General features: G+C 63.9%; 1 protein-coding gene across 4 annotated transcripts; it reads right to left on the bottom strand.

The window, feature by feature from the left end:
* Positions 1-4,921: 4,921 nt before the first annotated feature.
* Positions 4,922-16,473, bottom strand: NPR2 (natriuretic peptide receptor 2). 4 transcript variants are annotated; one of them, XM_062017572.1, is made up of 22 exons: positions 15,704-16,473; positions 10,659-10,858; positions 10,461-10,574; positions 10,041-10,176; positions 9,863-9,957; positions 9,636-9,768; positions 9,437-9,521; positions 9,203-9,323; positions 8,683-8,757; positions 8,435-8,512; positions 8,193-8,297; positions 7,849-7,920; positions 7,610-7,769; positions 7,380-7,535; positions 7,124-7,292; positions 6,864-7,010; positions 6,562-6,685; positions 6,377-6,445; positions 6,107-6,281; positions 5,928-6,026; positions 5,741-5,832; positions 4,922-5,603 (listed from the first exon to the last, which is right to left on the bottom strand). In XM_062017572.1, exons 1-22 carry the CDS (start codon positions 16,464-16,466, stop codon positions 5,541-5,543), a joined length of 3,231 nt encoding a protein of 1,076 aa, XP_061873556.1. In that variant the 5' UTR covers positions 16,467-16,473; the 3' UTR covers positions 4,922-5,540. The 4 variants fall into 4 exon arrangements, with proteins under 4 accessions (XP_061873556.1, XP_061873558.1, XP_061873559.1 ...); XM_062017574.1 differs by having other exon boundaries at positions 5,516-5,603; positions 5,928-6,057; XM_062017575.1 differs by having other exon boundaries at positions 5,516-5,603; positions 5,928-6,054.
* Between the last annotated feature and the right edge of the window lie 1,565 nt (positions 16,474-18,038).

The raw sequence follows: 18,038 nt of genomic DNA, 5'->3' as shown, positions 1-18,038 counted from the left end.
CCCGGTATGGCGCAGGGAATGTTTTCGGGCTGCGAATGGACCTTAAAAACGTTGGACGTTGCTGCTTCACGCAGCCTCAGCAGAGGCTGGGGAGGGGCCTCATAGACATGGGACAGCTGCCCACTTCGGGGAACCGCAAAAAAAGAGCTGGGGGTCTCTGAAGGCTACGAAGAGGTCCCAGCGCATCCCTCCCGCGCGATGCCGTGCTGGGCGGGAGGGCGAGCGCTGGCACGCGAGGTCAGCGGACGGACGCCTCCGACCGCGCTGCCGCCCGCCCCGCGTTTGTTTTGTCAGTCCCCGAGCAGCCTCAGGGCAGCGCAGCGGTCACAGCCCCATGGGGCTGCGCTGGGGCCGGGGCGGGGGGGCACGTGGAGGCAACGGCTGTTTTCGTTCTACAGCCGGAGACTATCACAAATGACGCAAGTTCCCAAAAGAGCCGGGCGGGGGGGGTGGGGCGGGGGGAAGCGGGGGATGTGTCAGACAGCGAGAGGCAGCCAGATGTGCTTCGGCAGCTCCTGGGCTGCTGCTCCGCTGATGCTGCCAGGGTGCGGCCTCATGACGGTGCCCCACAGCCCCGGAGTACACGTTCCCGGGCTGGCATCACCGGGCTCTCTGTCCCATGTTGTACTTTTGGTGCTTTGTTTTGTTTTGTTTCGGTGTCCCCCAGGCCCCCACATTGCCCGGCCCGGCTCTTCTATCCTGCCCCAGGTCCAAGCCTGCTATGTCCGGTGGGGACCCTCCTGGAAAGAAGCACTTGGGGGGGCAAGCTAGCTGGGTCTGGGTGCCGAGGCTGCCACCTCCCCAGCAAGAGCCGGGGTACGACTGCACCTCAGGGGCCCAGGGCCGAGCCTGGGGACACACCCAGTAGTGTGCAGCCTCGCAGCCCCGAGGGCACCCAAGCACTCGGCTCCGGTGGCAGCGGGGCTGGAGCGCTCCCAGCACGGCACAGTGGGACGGCGGCTCTTTGCCGAGCCTGAGCGCCGCGGCACGTCGCTCCCTTCCCCGTGCAGCTGCGCAGCAGATGGCTCGCAGGAGTCCCTGCTTGGCGAGCGTCTGAGCGCCCAGAGGGAGGCATGATCCCCGCTGGGGGCCCCGGCTGGCTGAGGCCAGAGGGGCCAGGCACATCCCCGGCCAGGAAAAACAAGAGGCCCCAGCACGGAGCAGGCGGTGGCCTCGGCAGCGCACACCGCAGAGCGCTGGAATAACAGCCCTCGCGCCGGAGCCCGGCGGCCGCTATCAAAGGGCCCTTCTTCTGCCCGGGATGGGGGCCGGGGGGCCCGGCGGGGGCCGGCGGCGGGGGCGGGGGGGCGCCAGCTGTGCCCAGCCAGGCGCCGGGGCCGGTCCCGCCCCGGTCCCCCGGGACACCCCCGGGCCCCTGGGGCAGACGGGTGTGCCCGAGAAGCCCGGCCCAGGCGCCGAAGCAGGGGGATCACTCGGGTCAAGTCACGGGAGCAGCCCACATCCCCCTTGCCCTGCCCGGGCGCGGCGCCCACCGGCCTTCCCCCCACCTCGGGAGCCTCTGGGGACACCCCAGCCCCCAGGCCGGGCACACAGAGCCCTGGCTGGGCGCCGCGGCGCTGGCCCAGGCGCGGGCACGGGCACGGGCACGGCACGGTCCCGGCCTCACACCAGCCCCGCTCCGCCGCGGCCGCTCCGACCGCGGCCCCGCCCCCGCGGGGCCTCTCCGCCAATGGGAGCAGCACAGACTCCCGGCGCCCGCCAATGAGCTGGCGGCGCGGCCGCTGTTTACCGTGCCCATGGAGACGGCGCCGCTCGACCCGCGCCGGCGACGCGACGGACCGAGAGCCCGACGGTGGGCCCGCGGGCAGCGAGGGGCGTCACGGCCGAGGGGACGCGGCGGGGAGCTGTCAGGCTGGGAAGGAAGAGGGGGTGGAGGGGAAGAGCTCCGGCAGGGGGTGCGGGGCCGCGGGAGCCGGGCATTGGCGGGCAGAGCCCGCGCTGGGGACAGGGAGGGGAGGGCAAGGCGGGAGGGGGAGACCTCTCTGGAGCGCAGACGCAGCAGCAGGCGCTGCTTCCACCCCTCTCAAACGGAGAAGATTCCCTCGTGTCCCATCCCGGGTTGCAGGGGGCACTGGGGGACACAGAGTCACCAGCCCCAGGGCACTGCCCGCTCTGGTGGAGACTGGGGATGTGGCAGGCAAGGTGGGGGGGAGAGGGGTGAAGAATGCACCCTACAGCCTTTCCTTAGGGATTGTCCCCACCTGACTGGCTGCCTGCCTCCCCTCTGCCCTGGGAAGAAGCTACGGTGCCTGGCCAGGGTCCACAGCAACATCGTCCTGCCTGAGGACCCCATGGAGAAGCCCCTGTGCCACTGGGAGACACTAATGGCCACGGCCAAGATGCCCCAGAAGTCATCAACCACGGCTGAGGTGTTGTCGGCCACATCCGAGCTGCCCGTGGAGGCTGTGCCAGCTGTGCCCATTGTGGTGCCACCCACTCAGGTTGGGAAGGATCTCTGTGAGACCAAGATGCCACCGTGTCCTGGAAAATGGGGGCTGTGCTCCAGTGAGGTGCCCCCCATCACAGTACTGCCCACCTCCCTGCAGATGTCAGCAGAGCAGCCTGGCCTACTGGTACCCCATGGGAGCTGCTTGATCCACAACTGTCAGGAGGAGGTAACTCCCCACCACTGCCTTGGGGGCCCTAAGGGCAATTACCCCTCAAAACTCTCCCTGTCACATCCCACATGCCGATCCCATGAAGCCCCCTGCTCCTGGGCAGCCCCCTCTCTTTAAATAGCTGCCCTTGGCTGAGCCAGAACTCCAGGGATGACCTTGAGCCCAGCAAAATGGAAAGAGGATGAAATTCAATAGCACAAAATACATGGGCAGGCATGTGGGGAGCAACAGAGAGGGCTGGGGAGGAGAGCTCGGAGCTTGCTACTGGGGCAGCAGGAGGCGAGTGTCACAGCCCCTTGTGGAGACGCCTCTTTGGGCAAAGCTACATTGGGGAGGACATGGGCCAAGCTCTGGCACAGCCTGGGGATCCTAAGGTTTGTCCAGGTACCATAAGAGTGCTTGCCCAACCACAGAGGCACCTGAGAGGCTGGGGTGGCCGAGCCACGGGTGCCCCTGCTCCAGCTTTCCCAGGGAGTTGTATGGAAGGACAGTCCCCCTTTTTTTTTTTTTGCAGCTTGTGCCTCTGGGGCTGTTCCCAGGGCTTGTGCTGGGCATTTACCTGCATGGCATGGCCTTAGGTATAAGGCAAGTTGCTCAGCAGGAGGGAGTGGCTCACCCCTGCCTCCCACCCCTGCCCTCTGGGACTATCAACATCCTAAAATCCAGGAGAGGGCACTGGGGACTGCAGGGTGGGCTCCTGCCCCCTTATTGCAGCTCCCCCACAATCTGTCCCCAGTCTGCCACGAATGCCCCCATGCCAGAGCAGGAGCCAGGCAGCCAGGGCTTCACCTCTGAGCATGGCCACAACAGGCTGCTCCTCTCCTGGTCCACCACCATGACGGACACCTACCGCCCACCACTAAGGGTCCCAGTGGTGCAGTCAGGTGAGGCTGAGCTCCCCCTTGAGCTGCGTGTCCCCCAAAAAAGGCAATGAGGGGACCTTGGCTACAGGGCTGACAGCATCATCCCCACACAGGGCAGCAGGAGTCCATGCTGAGGTCCATGCTCTACCAGAAATACAGGCAAGCCCGAGTTCCTGCGTGCCGCCCACCACTGGAGCCGTGCCCCAGAGGAGACCCTGCTGCAGGTGCCTGCCAGGGGTGGGGGCAGGGATCCTGGAGCTGAGGGGTGTTGGGATCTGCTCTGCCAGCAGGAAGGAGATGCTGGAGGAGATGTCTGCCTCCTGGAAGCCCATGGAGTCGGTCTCCACCACCCACCATGACCTCTGTGCCAGCGACTGCCAGTTCACACCACTGCCCACCAAACAGGTACAGTAGAGGACAGACCCCCCCCCACCGACCCCAGCTTACAGCAGCCCCCAGGGAGCCTGCAAGGCTCCCATGTCCCCCCTGCCCTGGCCCGGGCCTGCTGTCCCCTCTGCCTACTGTCACATTGTTTCCACCTGCAGACCCACAACTACTTCACGGAGCAGCCTTGCAGCTTCTGGCTGGAGCAAGCCTGCACCCTGCCCGTGAGCCCCCCGGCACCCTGCACTGCCAGCACCCAGGAGGCTCAGATGCTGACAGGGGCCTCTCCCCTCCCCTTCCCTGCAGAGCGTCACCAGCATCCGCAGCAGGAACAGTCCCTTTCGGAGAAACGCAGCCTTTTCCACTCCCATCACCGAGTCCCTCAAGCAGCCCCTTTCCCCGAGCAGCCCTCTCTGGACCTACAGCCAATAAAAAGTAGCGGGACACTGGTGGTTGCAGCGTCCCCGTTGCCCCAGAACTCTCCTTGGGCTGGGCATTTGGAGGGGGAGCACTGTGTCCCTGGCAGTTTCATCCCTTGGCAAGCTCAGAGACACCCTCCAGCCCTGCTCCAAGTCACTGCTGCCTCAAAACATGCTACAGCCTGCAGCCTCCAACCTCGGGTAGGGAGGGACAGCCCTGGCACAGCCTCATTCCCTGGGAAGTGCTCTCTCTGGATGCCCGCAGCAGGTGGCACAGGTGGGTTCCAGCAAAAGGCAATAGCAGGGCAGCCAGAGCGTGAGCTCAGAGGAACACACTGCAGCCCTCTCACCAAAGCAAAACCCACCGAGGTGGCCCTGCCCTCCCAGCACCACCCCAGCCCCCGCCATCCACCTCCCCTGCCCTGCACCAGCTCCCCATGCCTGGATTGCCCAACCCACACAGTGGGCAGACCCTCGGAGGGGGTCTGGGGTGCCCCAGGCAGCTGTCCCCAGCTCAGGCTGAGCTCGGTGGTTGGGGTCCCTCCCCAGCCCTGCACGCGCTCTGGGGCAGAGCGAAGCAGAGGTCAGGGGACGGAGGGATTTGGGGAAGTCTGTATTTCAACAAAATAGTTTGCAGCGACTCCTATATTTACACCTGGGGAAAGGGGGCAGGGCGGGGGTTATTTACATGACCCAGTGGGGCTATATACATGGGAGGAGGAGACTGGGAAATGGGGGGAGCCGCGGCATTGAAGCCTGCCCTGGCCAAGGGGTCAGTCCCGGCAGGAGCCCCCATTACCCCCTGCCCCTGGGGCGAGGGGGTGACGTGGGCACAAGTTCTGCCAGGAGCCAGGTACTGAAAAGAGACGGCAAAGTGCCCTGCGGGGCAGCCAGGCCCCGGGAGCAGCTCAGAGCCAGCTGAGCCATGGAGGAGAGGGCAGGGGGGCAGGACCCCAGAGGGCAGGAGGATACGGAGTGCCCCCCAGGGTTGGACTGGGGCTGGTTCCTCCCCTTCAACAGAAGCTGCGAGGGGGAGGTGGGCTTTGCTGGTGCCGAGGGAGGGGGGCAGGCGGTGCTGTGGCCTCTGCCCCCCCCGTATCCAAGCCCTGCTGAAGCAGGGGTCTGCGGTGGTGGGGGCTGAGGTGATGGGGGGTGCCGGTGCATCCCGGGGGGGCCAGGTGCTGGGAAGAATGGTGGCCTCATCAGGGCTGGGGACTCTGCCACTGCGGACAGGCTCAGATGACATTGGGGTCTTTTCTCTCACCCAGCAGCCAGTATGTCCTCATCTTCCCCTTGCCCTGGGAGTGGAGGGGGGTGGTGAGACCCTCCCCGCCCCTGTCCCCAGCACTGAGAGGGGGACAAAGGGTCCCAGCCCCAATCCAACCTCCCACTGTGTGCCCCTGTGGGAGCCCCGCTGGGGTCACCGTGCCCTCACCTTCATCTCCACATCCCCACGAAGCTCCAAGTCGAAGCAGCCAAACTCATCCAGAACTTCCTTGGTGGTAGACGACACATGGATCTTCAGGGCTGAGTGGCGTAGAGGAGCAAAAAGGACATGTTTGGGTCTGGGGGTGGGGCACGAGCCGTGGCACCGGACGCCAGCTGCCAGCCCCACAGCTCACCCTGGCCGTTGGACTCCATGCGGGACGCAGTGTTCACCGTGTCCCCGAAGAGGCAGTACCGTGGCATCTTCAGGCCCACGACTCCGGCGCACACGGGACCTGCGGGCACAGAGAGGCGTCTGAGGGGCTGCTGCAGGGCGGGGAGTGGGTGAGCGTGCCCTGGGCACGCCGGGGCTCACCGGTGTGCACGCCAATGCGCAGGCGGAGCTGGTCGTTGGGCCGGTGCCGGATCTTGAAGGTCTTGACGGCCTCCAGCAGGGCCAGGGCCATGCGGACGATCTCGCGGGCGTGCAGCTTCCCGTTGCGCACCGGCAGCCCCGACACCACCATGTAGGCATCCCCAATGGTCTCCACCTGTGGGGTCAGGGCACAGCAGGTACAGCCCAGGCTCCTCGATGCCCACCCTGCGCTGGAGGCTGTGCTTGCTTACATTCCCCCCACCCTTTCACCTTGTAGACGTCAAAGTTGTCGATGATGGCATCGAAGCAAGTGTAGAGATCGTTCAGCAGCGTCACAACCTGGACGGAGCAAGGGATGTGTGTGGGGCTGGGAGCTAGCATATTGCCCCAGCCCGGATGGCACTGCCAGGGTAGGAGCCCCCCAGAAAGGCTGCCCCCCGAAGCCCTGCTCTCACTTGCATGGGGGTGCTCTCTGCCGAGAGGGCGGTGAAGCCCACGATATCACTGAAGTAGATGGTGACACTGTCGAAAGCCTCGGCCCTCACCGTCTCCCCGCGCTTCAGCTGCTCTGCCACTGAGCTGGCGAGGACAGAGGGGATGCTAGTGAGCTCCCAGCCCAAACCTCCCTGTTGTCCCTGCCCTGCCTTGCTGGACACCACTGTGCAGAACTGGTGAAGGACCCCATGCTCGCACAGCAGTGGGTGCACACCCCATGTCAATCCCCAGGCCCATGTGCTGCCGCCTCTCTCGCTCTTACTGGGGCAGAATCTGGTAGAGGAGATTCTCTGCCTTGCGCTTCTCCTCCAGGTAGGCCTGTGTCCGCTCCTCCACCAGCTTCTCCAGGTTGTTGGCGTACTGCTCCATGCGTGACAGGAGGTTGTCCAAGATGCTGGTGCTGCCCTCCCTGCCAGAATGCAGGCAGCTGGCACCGCTGGAAGAGGTGTTCCCCAACCCACTGCCCCCATGGCCACTCCCACTCCCGCCCAGGGCCACCTTCCCCTCTCGCCAGCCACCCACTTGTTGAATCTGCGGATGAAGATCTTGATCTGGCCGAAGTCGGGGCGCTCGGCTGGCTCCTGTGCCCAGCAGCGCTCCATCAGCACTGCCAGCTCCTCGCTGTGCACCCCGATATCGATGGACGGTCGGAAGAAGGGCTTCTGGCTGTTACGCACCTTCTGCACAATCTCTGACCAGGGCAGGGAAAGGAAACAGTGAGCACTGCACCTCCCTCAGCAGGGACAGGACCACCGCACACCTACCCCCTCACCCTCACCTTTGGGGCTGAGGTCCATGCCCTCGATGTAGAAGGGGCCGTTGCGCAGGGCCACTTCCTGCACGATGATGCCGAAGCTGTAGACGTCAGCTTTCTGCATGCCTGGCGTGGGCAGGCGGCCCTTCTGCAGCAGCTCTGGGGCTGTCCACAGCTTCTCTGATGGGGATATGACCACGGGGGGGTGAGGCAGGGCCACCCCATGTCCCTGGTGCCCCCGAGCAGGCACTCACTGGCATAGAGGGCGTGCGTGTCCTCGCTGTCGCAGGGTGAGCGGAAGCTCGCCAGCCCGTAGTCTGTGATCTTCAGCACGAAGCGGCTGTCCACCACGCAGTTGGAAGACTTCAGGCTGCCGTGGTGGCCGATGATGCTGTTGTGCAGGAAGGCCATTCCCTGGGACGGACGGGACACGGTGAAGCTGGCATCTCCCTCGGGCACCTCCCCCAGCCCCCTGTGCCCCTCGCTTGGGTACCTTGACAATGTCGTTGATGAGGGAGTAGCGGAACATCCAGTCCAGGTTGATGCTCTCATTCTCCAGGACATCCTGGGGCAGCACATTGAGTGGACCCCGCCAAGTGCCCGTGGGATGGTGGCACCAGCACCAGCCTCACCAAACACCTGGCCGCGGGGGATCTGCGGCACCCACCCCCCTCCTCCCCTCCGCTGGCCTCTGACACCTGCGCAGGCAGCTCTGCTGCGGGTCCTGTGGGGCTTGGGTGGCTACCACAGCATCTACAGCCCCACTCTCAATGCCCAGCCCAGCTGGGTCGCCAGGAGTGTCTCAGCGTCAGCCCCAGCGCCCCCAAGCCCCCATACCTGCAGGCTGCCCCGTGGGCAGTACTCGGTGACGATGCAGATGTTGGGGGGGTCGATGCAAGCCCCAATGAAGCGAGTCAGGTGGTTGAACTGGATATCCCGCATCTGGAGGTGGAAAGGGAGCCGAGACCGGCTTGAAGTCAGAGGGGATGGGCCGCTGCTCTCACTGACACCCCCACCACTGCCACGACCACTCCCTGGGCCTCCCCAGGCAGAGTGCCCAGCCCAGACCCCAAACCTACATGTTTCAGCTCAAAGAGCACCTGCCGCGTCAGCTCGATGCGCTTCTTGTTGATGTGCTTGATGGCCACTACGTTGCCCTGGGGTGTCAAAGAAGGGGAAGAAGAGGTCAGTACCTTGCTGGGCAGGTTTGGGAAGGGGAGGAAGGTGCCAGCAGCCTGTGGTACAGGGTGCAGCCAATGGGGAGCACCCCAACAGGCTTGAACAGGGCTTTGGGGTCAGAGCTCAGCTCCTTGCCTGCTGCACTGACCTTGAAGTGGCCGGTGTTGGCAAAGATCTGGTACTTGCCATGGGTGGTCATCAGGGAGCCGTAGCTGGAGCCACGCTGTGGAGAAGCAGGAGGTTAGGGATGGGGACTCTGGAGCAAGCAGTGAGAAGCAGTGACGGGGCCGGGCAGGGACACTCAGGGGTGTGCCTGGGATGGTGCTGGACAAGCACTGTAGGGCTGGGACAAGATCTGGAAGGTGAGGATGAGCTCTGCATGCTCTGCAGGAGGCGTGAAGACTACGGGATGAGGTATAGGGCACTGCAGGGGATGCAGGAAGTGCAGGGTATGTATAAGGTGTGGCTGTGTAGGGGATGGAGTGCTTGATGAGGCTCTATAGGTGATGGACTGAGAGTGGCTCTGCAGCGGATGGGGTCTCAATGCAGAGGATGGATGAAGTGTGGCTCTACAGGGGACAGAGGGCTGTGTATGGGAACAACAAGGAAGGAGGGAGGGCAGTGCAGGGGCAGGGGGAGCGTAGCACCCCAGGGCTGGCAGGTCTCACCAGGGACAGGGTGAGTCGGCTGCCCGCTGCCTTGTGGTACCGCTCGGGGCTCCCAAATTGCAGCTCGTCCCAGCGTATCCTCCAGAGCATGCTGGCAAGCTCCTTCTCCAGCATCAGCTTCCTGGGGGGCACACGGCGGTCAGGCCCCCATACCTGTCCCATCCTACCTCTCCTGCCTCTCCAGGCTCAGGGGTGCCCAGTGCCCAGGCAGAGGCTGCCCGAGCTGTGACTGACCTGAAGATGAGGAAGCTGGAGATGCCAAACATGACAAAGGTGAGGCCGGTGCCCAAAGCCACAATGGCCAGCATGGAGAGGGGGGCTGCAGGTGGGAGAGGATGTCAGCGTGGCCTGGCTGGCCCTGGCTGCCAGGCTGCCATTCAGCCACTGGGATGGGTGCCGTGCACTGAGAGATGTGGGGACACAGTGCACCCACTTTTATCACAGGAGGGGTCATCCACATCAAAGACGCAGGGTGGGTTGTCCAAGGGGGGGACCCCTTTCACCCAGGGGATGGGTCGTCCCAGCCAGTGGATCTGCTTCTCCACACCTGAGTAATGTCCCACGACCTACAGCAGAGAGAGCTGAGACCCCCCCCCCCCAACCCCCAGCACCCCGCTCCCCAGCCCCAGCTGCCAGCTGGATCCCAGTGCCAGCCCCTACCTCGTACTGCCCGCTCTTGGGGTCGCCCATGGCCCAGAGGCTGAAGTCGGTGTCACGGTCGTTGTTGCTGTCCATGCTCACCAGCCCCGTCACGCCTGTGGGAGAAGCAAGATGCAGGTGGAACGGGGACCGGGTCCCACTGCCCCCTCTGCACCCGCAGCCCCCGTCCCACCGTTACCCTGGAACTTGCGGTCCCGCATCTTCTCGATGATGTGGGTGGCGTTTTTCTTGGAGCCGCCTTCCCGCAGGGTCTCGTTCAGCACCATGGCATACAGCAGCATCCCGTCGTAGAAACACCCCGCCACTAGGTTCATCTGATGGCAAGGGGACCTCAGCACACCCGTAGCCACATGCACAGGAGCACCCTGGCCCCAAGACCCCCACACTGGGGCCATGCACTCACCCACTCCCTGCCCCATAGCCCCCCGCCGGGGCCAACAGGCAGCCTGCAGGGATGGCAGTGCCTGTGGCTGTTCCCACCAGGGACGGCCCCTCTGGCGTTGCCCACGGCTGTAACCCACCCTTTGCATCCTGGTAAGGTGCCACAGCCCCGTGTGAAGACTCTTCACCACCCCGTAACACAGGGGCACCCACTCACCAGGGAGTAGTTGAGCTGCACCCCAAATTTCTGCTTAGCCCGCAGGATGAGCTGGGTTTGGAAGTGCTGGTACTCAGGGTTTTGGGGCTCGTAGTACGTGATCACCAGCACCATCTGCAAGCAAGCAGAGCACCCCAGTTCACACAGCAGGGCTGGGCTAGGGGAGTCCCCGTCCACAGGCAAGTGGGTGCAGCTCACCTGGAAAGCCTCACGCAGCCCCGAGTCCTGGCCTGGGCTCTGCTGCCAGGGCTTGAAGGGGTCGCGGGCAGAGTCGCCCCGCAGGCTCTCCCCAAAGACATCCAGGTAGAAGAAGACATAGTCGCCGTTGGTGAGGTTCTCCCGCTGCGCCAGCTGCATGATCTGCCGCAGCATCTCCGGCGGCCCGCACAGATACACCACTGCCAGCCAGACGTGGGGCGTCAGGAGGGCCGTGCCTCTCCCCCCCCCCATGCCAAGTGTGGGCTGGGACGCTTTCATAGAATAATTTCTGTTGCAAAAGACCTTTAAAGGTCACTGAGTCCACTCACACTGCCAAGCCCACCACTAATCCACGTCCCTCAATACCTCAGCTACATGGCTTTGCAATACCTCCAGCGACGGGGACTCCACCACCTCCCTGGGCAGCCTGTGCCAGTGCCTAACAACCTTCTCACTGGAAAAGTTCTTCCTAGTCTCCACTCTGAACCTCCCTTGGCACAACTTTAGCCCATTTTCTCCCGTCCTATAATTCATTTCTGGGGAGAATCCCCTCTACCTCACTACAACCTCCTTTCAGTTGTAGAGAGTGATCATATCTCCTCTCACCCTCCTCTTTCCCAAGCTGAATAACTCCAGCTCCCTCAGCTGTTCCTCACCAGACTCGTTCTCTAGACCCTTCAACAGCTTTGCTGCCCATCACTGTGGGCAACACAAACCTAGGGACACAGTCGGTGGCTGTGGGGAGGATGAAGCAGGCGGATAGGGCAGCGCACGGCTCACTGCCTCCTTATGCTGCACGCTCCACAGCCACGGACCTCACTCAGCCTCACCGCCCCGTCTGGCCCTGACCCATTCATGCCCCATCACCTATCTTGGGCTGAAGGGGAGGAAAAGAGAACAGGAGAACTTTTTCTCCAAAACTTGAGGCAGACACCCCACACACAGACCCCACACACCCTGCTCCAGCAAAAACCACCCTGGGGACACGTCCCTCGGCATCAGCTCCATGGCTGCTCCCCGTCAGCCCCAGCCTCAGGACGGGGGTGGGGGCTGGGGCCGAGCGCCAGAGGCCCTTGGGGAAGCCGGGCTGTGGAATGGGACAAGCCCATGTTTGGGTTCGTGGCCGGGCGGCCGTGCGGCAGGAATGTGCAGGTTCCCAGATTCCAGCACCTTCGTCTGCCGCCGGCGCTAATTGGAAACAGAGCATCTCACTGGTGTGACCCAGGCAGCAAGGGGGTGCCCGGGCCCCGGCCCCGGCCCGGCCCACGTGCCCCCACACACTGCTGGGGGCTCACCCAGCCCCAGGGGGATGTGCACCGTGGGTCTGCGTGGGGCTGGAGTGGTGCTGGCACCAAGGTACCCTGAGCCACGGAGACGGGTGCCTGAGAGTGTCCGAAAACCCCCCATGCAGGGGCCCTCCTTGCCATTGCTGAGGATCCTGCCACTGCCTCCTCCCTCCCCCCGGAAAACCAGGGCCCCCGCTCCAGCCAGCCTGGCTGGGAACCCGGGATTGAGCAACGAAGGAGGCAGGAGGCAGCGGTCGGTGCCGGAGGAATGTCACGCTCAGGCGCTGGCCCCAGCGCGCAGCCCTTCTGCATGGGGCCCAGTGCCCCGGCCGGATCCGGAGCGCAGGGAAGGGTCGGGGGTAGCAACAAAGCCCCGTGCCCTGCCATACGGTCCCTGCTGCCAGAGGGCACCTGGCCACGCAGGCAGCAGGGCTGACAGGGTCACCCACGGGGCAGACAGGCAGCCCAGGGGTGATGGGGGGAGAAGAAAGCACTTTGGGAGTGGGAAACTCACAGAGACTTGAGGAAGCTGCTCGTGGGCATGGGGGTAAGAGGGAAATGAGGAAAATTGCAGCAGCTTGGGCTGTGCATGAGCAAAAGCCCATCCCAGGGCCTGAAATGGTTTCCCTCTGAGTGCTGCAATACCTCAAATAAACACTCTCAGCTTTCCCACTTCACTAGTCCCACACTCAGAAACGTGCCGAGGTCTCCACATTTCTCATCCAGGACGGACAGCTCAGCTTCTCCCCAGCATGCAGAGCCTGAGGGTCCCTCCCACAGGGAACAGTGTGGCACTCTCCCCATTGCAGGCTCCAAGAAAAGGCATCCCACAGCACCAGGCAGGCTGGGGAGCCACAACAGCTGGTGGCAGATGGTGGGAAGCCCCGGGCAGCCAGCCCCCACCGCGATGGCAGCAGCCCGCCTGGTCAGAGGCCACCGAGCACGGGGATGGATGGCGCCTGCACAGCTCTCTGGGGACAGGCTGCAGGAGCTGCACAGAAGGGAAGGGTCAGCACTTGGGGCTCGCTGTGATACTGGCAGCTGCCTCCAGCTGGCAGCCTCCCTGTCTGGCCAGAAGCACCCCTGCCTGCCCACACTTTTCCCCCAGGGCAAGCACAGCCTCAGCATCAAGGAGGACAAAGAGAATGGGGTCCTGCAAGGCAGAGGTCCATGTAGCCACCTGGTGTTTATCTAGGGAGCACCCTAAATATGATGCAGGAGGCAGAGAGCACAGCCCCAGGGGTCAGGCAGGACCCCGGACACGCAGATGGTAGCTGACCCCTGCATGGAAGATAACCCTGAAGTAAGGGCAAATCCCTATTTTAGGCAGCAAAAAATCCCAGTTTCAAGTTGCCCCACCAGGACAAGGCACTGCAGCACAGAGACCCTCATCCCAGGCACACAGCCATCCTGTGGCCGGAGGGATCATGGGTGGAGGGGATCAAATACACTGTCCTCCCAGCAGCAGCATCCAGTCGTTTCCCCAGGCGGGGGACCTGGGCTTTGCAGGCAGATGGTCTGATAATTCCCTGAACCACAGCTCTAATTATATCAGAGCTTTTGCAAGTGGCAGAAGAGACGTGGGCCCCTGCACGTCACCCAGGCACTGGGCGATGGGAAGCATAAAATGGCCATACATGGGACAGGGCAATGCACCCACACCCCCCCACAGCCCCTCTTTAGAGATGTGCACATCAGGCATCAGCAGAGCTGGGGACACATGGTGGGGCAGGGAAACACCTTTCCTCAAGAAAGGCTTACCAAACTCCTGCCCACCACCTGAGCAAAGGAAGATGATGCTAAGGAGGATATCATGTGGTGTCATTGCAAGGCATGGACATGGATGTAGCAGCAACCAAAGCTCCTGCTTCCCTCTCCATGTCACACCCTGCAGAGGAAGACATCTCTGGGGCAGTCTTGCAGGGTACCCACTCTTTGCCCCACAGAAAGCACTGAGCATCTGCATCACAGCCCTCAGCACCCAAACCCCTAAGCCCAAGCACTCAGCCCCACACACTGCCTCATCTCTGGGCTGTGGCCACAGGGACGCAGATCTCCCCCTGCAACCCAGCTCAGAGGGCCCCCAGGTCTCTGCCCAAACCTGGCCTGCTTTCCCAGCAGCCACGACCCGCTGCCTGCACCAGGAGGGATCAATTCCGATCGGCGTGATTTACAGCACCAAGCCGGAAACGTTGGCAGGAGTTGCTGATTTTAGCCTTTTCCCCCACACGCTCCTTTGCTCCCTCCCCACGTGAAGCTCCGCACCCCACGGTTGGTTACAGCTCTTGCAGGGAACTTCTACCCCAGGTCCTTGGCCTAGCAAACGAGAGGAGCAGCCACAAGCTGCTCAGCTCCTGCAGCACACCACGGGATGCTCAGCCCCACAGACCCAACCTGAGTCCAGCCCAGCAGCCCAAAGGCCCTCAGTTTGGTCCCACGCAGCCTCAGACACATCTCCCGCTGGCCCTCCTGGCTCCACTCATCCCGGCTCAATGTCCTTCTTAATGACACAGCATCTCAGGATCCATTAAGAGGCATCGTGGAGCGGCTGGCTCCGGGATCGATACACCCCGCTCATCAATAATGAAAGAGCATCAGGCTGCCCTTGCGCTCCAGCTGCCTCCGTAAGCCCCTCCATTTCCTCCTGCTCCCAATATAGCTGCTCTCCTGGGGCACTCCTAAGGCATCAAATGGATTTATCCCTCCATCAGTAGGGTGAGGCCATCCTCAGCCCCATCCTTGGGGCGCAGCAGGGTTGGGTACAGCCTGGGCACCCAACTGCCAGGCTGGGGAGACTGTGCCCAAGCACAGCATGGCCACCTCAGCGTGTCACCTCCAAGCTGCTCTGGGCACGTAACTGCAGCCAGCACTGCCCTTCAGGCAGTCACGTCCACACCATCACCTTCAGCCTCCAAGGAGGTGGCTGGGTTCTGCGTCCTGCCTGAGCAGGACTGGGGATGCCCTGGCCATGCCAATGCAGACAGCAGGGTGGCCCCAGCACTTCTCATGTCACATGGGTGCCACCGTGTCCTTGGCCCTTTTCTGTGCCCCATGTGGGTTCTATTTTGTCCTCAGCCCCTTGCTGCACCCCACACAGGCCCCGTGGTGTCCTCAAACCCTCACTCTGCCCCACAAAGGTGCCACTGTCTCTCGGCCCTGTTGCTGAGCCCCAGTATGGATCCCACTGTGTCCTCGCTCCCTTGCTGTGTCCCACATGGATCTCACTGTCCTCTTGGTCCCTTGCTGTGCCTTTCATTGATCTCAGTGGCCCCTTAACCACTTGCTCTGCCCCAGACAGGTATCATTATCCCTTAACCCCTTGCTGTGCCCCACATGAGTCCCACTGTGTCCCCGTCCTCTTGCTGTGCTCCACATGAGTCTCACTGCACCCCTAGTCCCTTTCTGTACCCAAAGCAGGTCCCATCACATCCCCATCCCTGCTGTAGCCTACGTGAGCTGCACAGCACACCTATGCCCCAGATGAGTCCCACTGCACCTGCATCCCCTCACTGTGCCTGACAGATCCTACTACATCCCCACCCCCTTGCTGCACCCCAAAGAGGATTTTGCCTCTCCTCTCCTCTCCTCTCCTCTCCTCTCCTCTCCTCTCCTCTCCTCTCCTCTCCTCTCCTCTCCCTCTCCCTCTCCCTCTCCCTCTCCCTCTCCCTCCCTCCTTCCCCCCGGCCCCGGTGCTCAGCCCTGTCCCGCGCGGGTCTCGTCCCCTTCCCTCCCCTCCCCACGCCATGCCGCCTCACGCACCGCGGCCGTTGGCCTTGATGAAGTGGACGGCGGTGTCGGGGCCCCCCTCGTCGGGGGAGTAGATGTGGTGGCGGACGGTGAGGTTGCTGCCGTCCTGCAGCTCCTGATAGACACCCTCGACGGTGAAGTAGTAGGGTCGGTCGTCGGTCTTGCGGTCCACGTAGAGGAGGACGGCGCGGGTGCTCCAGTTGAAATGGGCGTGGAGGTGGGAAACGAAGGCACCCAGTTTTGGGGCCGAGGGCCCGGTACGCACCGTCGTGCTGTAATGCTCCCGTTTCCGGCTAAATCCGGCCGCCACCGCCCCGCCGGTGATGAGCGGCAGCCGCCAATGCGAGGCAAAGCGTCCCACGGAAGCGGCGGGGTAGACGCAGCCCGGCCCGAAGAGGACGTCGGGGTCGTGGTAGAGCTTGAGATCGACGGCGTTGAGCGGTGCCACGTACTCGGAGCAAGCTCCCTCCAGCTCCGAGCTCATGAACTCGACGCGCACCGAGAAGGGCCGCGGCAAGAGCGGCGGGTCGCCCCGTTCCAACGCTTCCAGCGCCAGGCTCAGCGCCGGTCCCACGCGTGGCCAAGCCCACGCGTAGCTCACGTTACGCTCCGGCAGTACCACCGCCACCGTCAAGTTGGCGGCTGTCCCGTCGGAGGAGGTCGACGCTCGCCGACGCCCCCCACCTCCTCCTCCCGCCGCCGCCGCCACCGCCGCCGCCACCGGCAGCAGCAGCAGCAGCGGCAGCGGCAGCAGCAGCGGCAGCCGCCGAGCCATGGGCCGCGCTGGCTCCTCCGCCCCGGCCGCCGCCCGCCGCCCGCCGCCGCGCCCGCACCCGGGCCCCGCCGCGCCCCCGCCCCCGGCCCCCCCCCCCGCCCCGGCACCGCCCCCGGCACCGGCACCGCACCGCCCGGGGCGGACAGCGCCCCCTGCCGCCCCGCGGCTGCCCGGCCCGGCCCGGCGGGGCCGCACCGCCGCGGGGAGTTGCGGCACGGACGGGGCTGCGTAGCCCCGAGGCGGCGGAGGGGCTGGATGGGATGGGAGGTACTGGGGAGAGGTGCAATGGGCGTCTCCGAACAGGGAGATGGGAAATGCTGGTCCGGAGAGGTGGCCCCGGAGAGGAGGGGGCTGGATGGGATGGGAGGGCACTGGGGAGGAGTGCGCTGGAGGGGGTCTGTCGCCTTCGGGGGGTCTCAGTGGGATGGAGGAGGTTGTAGAGGGCTGCGCTGGTCGAGAGCTCATCGCCTTCTGAGTATCCTCGAAGGGGATGGGGGCGCTAAGTTGTGTGAGGACTAATTGAGGAGGGGCCATTGGTGGAGGATATAGGAATGGGATCTGTGGTCCCCGGTGAGATATAAGGGAGGAGGTTCTCTAGGTCCCCAGTTGGCCGGGATTCAGGAGAGGTGTGTCTGACTTTTATATAGGATGGGTTCAGGCTGTCCCTATGGGGTGAGGCATTTGAGGAAGGGGTGCCTGCGTTCTGAGGAGGTGCAGTCAGGAGGAGTACCCTGTCTGGGTATCAGGGAGGGGATGCTCTATACCAAGGGTTGGGCAAGGTTCTGGGCAATGGGGTGCTAGGCGGTTGTGTGTGATGGGCTCTTGGCAAAGGCTTGCTCTGGGAGGGGTGTCCCCCCTGGGGAGGTGGGCGGGGAGGGGAGTACACTGCTGTGAGGCTCAGGCAGCTGGTAGGGGAGGGGACATCCCAGGTGCAGGTGTCCCCACCTGGGATTTTAGGGAGGTCTTGGGCTGTGGGGCACAGAGAGAGTCGGGCTCTGAGGAAGGTGTGCGCAGGATTTGGGTATCTTCTTCGGGGGGACATCCCATGTCCATATCCCCACTGAGGCCAGGGAGGGGGCTGGGGAGGTCTCTGGGGATTTGGGATGCAAGGGAGCAATTGGAGCGTCGCCCTCCCGGCCCAACTGAAGGCAGGGGATGTCGAGGGGTACCGAGGCACCGAGTACATCACTACTGCGGTTTTAAGGGTCCAGCTCCTGTGCTGTGGAGCACAGGTCTGTGGCCTGTGGGGGTGGGAGGGGAGGATAGGAGGGTGAGAGGCTATAGGAGGAATAGAGGGGCCGGGACCCGTTCCATGGAGCACAGGGGAACGCTTCGGGGAGGAAAACACGGGCTGGCCCTGAGGCAGGAAGCCCCGCACAACCCCCCAGGACGCCACTGGGCAGAGCGGGGCTGCTGGTCCTTCCCCCTGGATTTGGGTTGGGACCGGAGGGGATGCCAGCCCCGGCTGCCGCGGGGGCTGCCCGGGCTGCCCTTCGTTTGCAGGGGGAGCCTCGGTGCGGGAGGCGGGGGGCTAACTGCTCGTAAGGGTCAGCATGCCTGCGGTGCATTCCG

Source organism: Colius striatus, chromosome Z (genome assembly GCF_028858725.1).
Source record: "Colius striatus isolate bColStr4 chromosome Z, bColStr4.1.hap1, whole genome shotgun sequence".
Lineage (NCBI taxonomy): Eukaryota > Metazoa > Chordata > Aves > Coliiformes > Coliidae > Colius > Colius striatus.
This window is presented reverse-complemented; position numbering and strand designations above follow the sequence as displayed.

What these genes read in the sequence shown, in the direction of transcription:
- NPR2 (XM_062017572.1), bottom strand. Translation starts at nt 16,466, where the DNA reads ATGGCTCGGCGGCTGCCGCTGCTGCTGCCGCTGCCGCTGCTGCTGCTG. An exon ending in GCGGGACCGCAAGTTCCAGG is followed by an intron (nt 9,958 to 10,040) that starts GTAACGGTGGGA and finishes CTTCTCCCACAG; the next exon opens with GCGTGACGGGGCTGGTGAGC. An exon ending in TTCATCCGCAGATTCAACAA is followed by an intron (nt 7,011 to 7,123) that starts GTGGGTGGCTGG and finishes GCATTCTGGCAG; the next exon opens with GGAGGGCAGCACCAGCATCT.